The sequence below is a fragment of the Rattus norvegicus genome, chromosome 10, assembly GCF_036323735.1.
Source record: "Rattus norvegicus strain BN/NHsdMcwi chromosome 10, GRCr8, whole genome shotgun sequence".
NCBI classification, from domain to species: domain Eukaryota; kingdom Metazoa; phylum Chordata; class Mammalia; order Rodentia; family Muridae; genus Rattus; species Rattus norvegicus.
Window position 1 is genome coordinate 43,706,977 of NC_086028.1, and position 6,618 is coordinate 43,713,594.

The 6,618-nt window shown below is 41.3% G+C and overlaps 1 protein-coding gene across 1 annotated transcript; it reads right to left on the reverse strand.

Moving 5' to 3' along the window:
* Window positions 1-5,190: 5,190 nt before the first annotated feature.
* On the reverse strand, window positions 5,191-6,111 carry Or2ak5d (olfactory receptor family 2 subfamily AK member 5D). The gene has a single exon (NM_001000017.1). The coding sequence runs from the start codon at window positions 6,109-6,111 to the stop codon at window positions 5,191-5,193; it is 921 nt and encodes a 306-aa protein (NP_001000017.1).
* Between the last annotated feature and the right edge of the window lie 507 nt (window positions 6,112-6,618).

The window sequence follows — 6,618 nt, forward strand, 5'->3', positions numbered from 1 at the left end:
CATCTAATAAGATAGTCTTGTGGATTTTTTTCTCTTTCACTTTGTTTATTGGTGTATTTAGTTGATGGAATTTGATATACTGAACCATCCCTGCATCCCTGTGAAGAAGCCTACTTGATCATGGTGGATGTCATATTTAATGTGTTCTTCGATTTGGTTTGTGAGTATTTTGTTGAGTACTTTTGCATCAATGATCATAAAAGAAATTGGTCTGAAATTCTCTTTATTTGCCAAGTCTATGTGTAGTTTATGTACCACAGTGACTGTGGCCTCATAAACTGATTTTGGTAAAACTTCTTCTGTTTCTATTGTGGAATATATTGAGAAGTGTTAGTATTAGCTCTTCTTTGAAAGTCTGGTAGTATTCTATGCTAAAACCATCTGGACCTGTGCATTTTTGTTGTTGTTGTGGAAATTTTAGTGGTTCCTTGTATTTTCTTAGGGGTTATAGGACTATTTAGGTAGTTTGTCTGGTCTTTATTCAACTTTGGTAAGTGGAATCTATCCAGAAAATCGTCATTTCACTTAGCCTTTCTAATTTTGTTGAGAACATGTTTTTGAAGTAAGACCTAACGTTTTATTGGATACAGTAGTCTGGGATGACAGCTGTGGTATATGAGCCTTCGAAACATCTTCCTGGTTCCTTCTAGACTTTATAGAGTCTCTGCTGAGAAGTCAGCTGTAATTGTGATAGGTCTGTCTTTATATGTTACTTGAAATTTTCCCCTTGCAACTTTTATTACTCTTTCTGCATTCTGATAATTAACTGTTTTTATTAGTATACAGAGAGATTTTCTTTTCTGGTCCAATCTATTTTGTGGTCTGTAACCTTATTGAAGCATTCATGGACTGGATCTATGCCTCCCACACATGTGTAGTATATGGGGTGCTGGGTCTTCATGTGTGTCTCCTAATAAACAGAGAACGGGTAGTCCCTGACTCTGTTGCCTGTCTGTGGATCCTATTTCCTTAATTGGGCTCTCTTCTCTGAACTCAGTGGGAAAGGATGAGCCCAGTTTGTTAGTGATGGGATGCATCAGAGTGGATTGGTACTCAGCCAGTGCTCATACTTCTCAGAGAAGGGGAGAAGGAATGGGGAGAGGAACTGTGTAAGGAGGGAAATGGGAGGTCAGGGAGTGATTGGGATGTCAAGTGAATATAGAAATTGTTAAGATTTTCAATATATAAAGGAATATCATATATATTCTCCATCTAAAGAACAGGAATGAAGACATAGAAGACAAAGATCAAGCCACAGCAAGATCTAAACCCTGTAGTTCCATGCCTGGCATCTAGGACTTGAAACACTCTAAGTTCCAAAGGCATAGGCAGCCCCACTGCTCCAGCTTGGCTGCCTGTAGCACACATAGACTCTGCCTTGGGCTGCTCCTCACCACATGCACAGTTTTCCTTGGCAGTTGTCCCACAGTCTTGTATCCCCAACATCCTGAGGTCTCAACTGCAATCTAGGCTTCACCTTCACAGACTTGGACCCTGCCACACACTGCCTGACCTCAGCTGCTCTCCATACCCCCAGTCCTTCATCTTTCAGGCCTTCAGATAGAGTGGATAATTCTGCCAAAGTCTGATGCCAGCTTGGCAAGGAGCCTGCCCACTGGGTCTCCCACCTGACCAGAGATGGATCAGTTCTGACTCTGGGGAAGCATCTCCTAGGTGGTTGCTGTCAAGGAGCAAAGACTCAGTCCAGCCTTTCTTGTTTCCTGTAAACTTGCATCTTTACACATTGGAGACTTTGATGGGTAGGGGGTTGACATCAAGATGCTTTCCCCATTGTCACAGTACCAAGCACCATGTTTCATGGCACTAACCTCTTCAATAGCTACAGCTGCTTCCTTGTGTGTACACTGTCTAAATTTTAAGCTCGCTCTCACATCTATCCTCTGCCAATCCAATTAGCCCACTATCCTTATCTCTGACATCATTCAAGTTCTCAGGACATGGGCATAATGAAGCCATATGCTTGGTCCAAATATCACATGAATGGCTGGGGTCTATCTACTTCTGGTTGAGGTTTTGTTCTAGTCTGAAATGTCATAAGCTTGGTGTCCACTGACCACATTTCTATCAAATGTCTTTTTTTTTCAGCTTCTAACAAATGTTGCACTAACTTCTGCTTCCAACACACTGGGCCTTTTCTATCCTAAGGACTTAAATTCTTTACTCCAACCAGTAGTCACTCCCAGAGTCCCAAGCATCACATGATCAGTTTTTTTCACAGCAATGGCTCTTCCACTTGGTAACAATTTTTGTTCTAATTTCTTTTCCTGATACTGTGATAAGCTACCGTGATGAAAGCAGCTTGAGAAAGAGGAATACTGCCACAAAGATTTCAAGGACATGAGAGCAGGTAGGGACACCATGGTGATTCAGACAGGAAGCCACCTGGTCACACTGCAGCTAAACTCAGGAAGCAGAGCAGAGGGTAGGAGGAAAGGGTGAGGTTCACAATCTCAAGGCCCACCCTAGTGACACTCATCACTAAGGATCCGTATCATAAAGGTTCCAACTCTTCCCCCTTCCAAACCATTGAAACTGGGGACCAAGAATTCAAATACAGGATCTATAGGGACAGATAACCCTCAGTCACAGCAATGGAGTACACATGAGGTCAGAGTACTGAAGATACTTAACAACCTCAGCCTTTTAATTTAGAGTGAGTTTATGGATTACATTAATGACAAGAAAATAGAACAGCAAAAGCAAGCTGTTCACAGAGGATGCAATTCTTATTTTATAACTTTATTTTATTTGCATTGGTAGAAAGGAGTCAGATACCCTCAAAATAAAGTTTCAGGCAGTTGTGTGCTGTGATTTGGTGCTGGAAACTGAACCCAGATCCTGTGAAAGAAGAGATAATGATCTGAGCTATCTCTCTAGTGACAGAGGGCTGTGTCACAGAAATAGAAAGTTAAGCAAATATGAGGGAGGTATCCTGTGCCTGACACTTAGATTTCTATTAAATAGCCCATGTCTTTTGAGAGCACAATTTTCCTCCTCTGTAGGGTATCTCTAGCTATGTTCCCTTTCAGTTTAAAATTATACTACATATTTAAGTGAAATGCAGTAACAATATTTTGCTCTTCTATTTCTTCCCTCAAATTCTATCCACATTCACCAAGTTCAATTCGATAGCTTCCTTTTATTGATAATATTGTCACATACATTTACATATTCATATATAGTATAGTATGATATATAGGCAAATTATGTACACACATATATGCACATGAAAATTGTGGAGTACATTCTTTATTTCCATTAATTATCTATTCAATTTACATCTGATTGCTTCCCCCTCCCGTTTCCCACTCACAAAATTCTTCCACTATCTTCTTTCCCCTTGTCCTCTGAGCAGGTTGGGAACTGCTTGGTTATCCCCCCAACCGGGCCCATCAAGTCTGAGCAGGGCAGGGTGCATCCATTTTCCACTGAGGCCAGAAAAGTCAGCCCAGATAGGGGAATGGGATGACACACTGACAACAGATTCAATTCATTTGCATTAGTGCCAAGAAGAGGTGTTTCTATTTGTCCTTAATATTATCACTGTAACTACTGACACCAATTACAAGGAATCTCTAAAACATTTCACATCATATATTATTGTTGTTAATAATAATAATAATAATAATAATAATAATAATGTGTGGGTCTAGATGTGGATATATACATATAAGCACCCCTTGAGGCCAGAGGTCTCAGATACCCTGGAGTTTGAGCCACAGACAGTTGTGAGCTACCTTACAAAAGTGCTGGAATTTGAACTCGATTGCTATGGATGAGCTGCCAGTGCTATTAACTGCAACATCATCATTCTATCCCCACAACATATGGATTTTAATACTGAGAATTACTTGTCATGTTACTTACACCAGTACATAGGTGAACACAAGTTTTTTTTTAATTGGGTCTTGGATTACATGACAAGGATTGAACTATTTTAAGCATGCAGGGTCTCTAGAAAGCTGGATCAACACTAAGAGCACTGACTGCCCCTCCAGAGGACCCAGGTTTGATTCCCAGCATCTTCATGGTGACTCACAATCATTTGTAAATTTAAATTAACAAAAACAATAGATTGTTTTTTAATCTGTGCATGCTGGCATAAAACTTTATTCCCAAAAGTAGTCTGTGGCTATTCTGGTCCACATATGTAGCTCCTTTTAGTCACTATATGTAAAAGGAATTCCCTTGAAATAACATTATTGCTGTTGTCCCTTATTGTATATTAGCCATGGACAAAATACAGAAATTGTCTATGGATTGTGAAAGCAGAATCATTCTGTGTCTTTTCGTCTAAATGTCCTTATCATAAACTAGTATGACTGCAGAAAATCAACATAAGATCATTCATGGAAAGACACAGAGTGCATACTGTCAGACAGATCCATTGATGATATTTATTGCAAAGCCATTAGAGAATATTAGGGAAGGTATTGATAAAGGCAGTCAGAATGACATCATTGAACAGCTTAGGAGGTCTTAGAAGTCTTACTCAGGTGGTAATAGTCACACAAGAATCAAAGCAAGCATTAAATTATCTCTTTCCATATTTCTTCTAGAACTGTCCTTAAAACACATCACAGTATACTCTTTTTTTTTTTGGTTCTTTTTTTTTTTTTTCGGAGCTGGGGACCGAACCCAGGGCCTTGCGCTTCCTAGGCAAGCGCTCTACCACTGAGCTAAATCCCCAGCCCCACAGTATACTCTTATATAATGACTGTACCTGCAAATAAAACCAGAAAAACATTCCCAATTTATGTAAAATATCTGCAAACATACATATATACTCATGAACTGCAGAAATAGTGTCTAGAGAAAGAGATAGTAGGCACCTGTACTGACTCCCACAGTCTGAGAATCCACAGTTCCTTGCATCAGGACAGAGATTTTCTGGAAAGCCAATCCAGACACACAGGCAGCCAGAGATGCCAGGTCAAGAGACAAAGCCCTTCCATCTCCTTCAGAGACAACATTCAAATGAAAGTCAGTGTATCACGGGGGTTGGGGGGGTTGCGGGGACAAAAGTTCTTGCTCTTGTTCAATCAGCAAGACAATCTGATGAGCGTCCACCAAAATATCAATCCTGAAATCGTACCAGAAATTGTCAAGGCCAGCCTTTACATCAGTCCACAGGCCAACTCAAAGACCCACTTTCTTGGTCTATAACCATCATCCCATATGTCTCCTCAGGGCCCCCATGACATCCTTGTTCCTCAGGCTGTAGATGAAAGGGTTCAGAACAGGGGTGATGATAGAGTAAAGCACAGCCACCACTTTGTCCCTCCCAGGAGAATGCATGGAGTGTGGCTGGGTGTAGGTGGAGAGAGTGGTTGCATAGAACAGGCTGGCTACAGTCAGGTGGGAAGAGCAGGTGGACACTGCTCTACTCTGTCCCTTCCCTGAAGCCATCCGGAATACAACAACCAACACCCGAGCATAGGAAGCTAGGATGGCCAGGAAGGGTAACAACAGAATGACAAGGCCACTCAGGAGGACTGTATGCTCATATTGGGACGTGTCTTCACACACCAGTGGCAGGAGAGATGGAATCTCACAGAAAAAGTGGTTAACAATCCTAGATCCACAGAATGGAAGTTGAAATACATACACTGTGTGCACTAAAGCATTGATGGAGCTGCTGCTCCAGGTACCAGCGACCAAGGAGCAGCATATCTTCCTGCTCATGAGCACAGGGTAGTGCAAGGGCTGGCAGATGGCTATGTACCTGTCATAGGACATGAAACCCAGCAGGAGGGCTTCAGACCCACCCAGGGTCACAAACACAAAGGTTTGGATGGCACATCCCAGAAAGGAAATGGTCTTGGTGTCTGACAGGAAGTTAGCTGCCATCTTGGGCACCGTGGTGGAGATGTATATCATGTCAATGATGGAGAGCTGGCTGAGGAGGAAGTACATGGGGGTGTGGAGTGTTCGGTCCATCCTGATGAGATGGACCAGTGTGATGTTTCCTATGAGAGCCACTGCAAAGAGGAGGGCGATGACTGTGAAGAGGAAGGTGTCCATGTGTCCATACTGGAAAAGACCAACCAAGGTGAAGTCTGTCCCACAGCTGCAGTTTCCTGTCTCCATGACTTAGAAGGAAACAGCAAAGCAGATACAATCTGGAAAGGGCATGGCCTGTTGAAAACCGTCCTTGAGGAGAAAACAACAGCTATTAAATTGGATAGTTTTCCTGATTAGGGCACTCTCTGTTCTCCACTGTATATTAAGCTTTCATATATATGAAGAAAAGTTTATATACATACTTTTTTGTTATTTTTAATACTCTTAGTTTTGCTTTACCTGCTATTTCATGTGTATCAATGCAAGATTTTCTACTTCCATTCATGCCTGACACACTCAGCTTTGAAACACGATTTTGATTCTCTGTCCTTACCATTTGTACATGGGTGAAGTCATCCATCTCTCTTTTGAATCAATGTTGTTTATAAATTATAACTGAGGAAATAAGAGTAGACATTTTTGAGATCACAGAATGAAATTTAAATAGTCATAAAATAAGCAATTATGTAATTCTCAGCAAATTTTCTACACCTGCTGCAGATCATTTCTGGTGAGAGACTGGACTTGGGTTTC

Coding starts and splice junctions, on each gene's coding strand:
- Or2ak5d (NM_001000017.1), bottom strand. CDS start 6,111: ATGGAGACAGGAAACTGCAGCTGTGGGACAGACTTCACCTTGGTTGGT.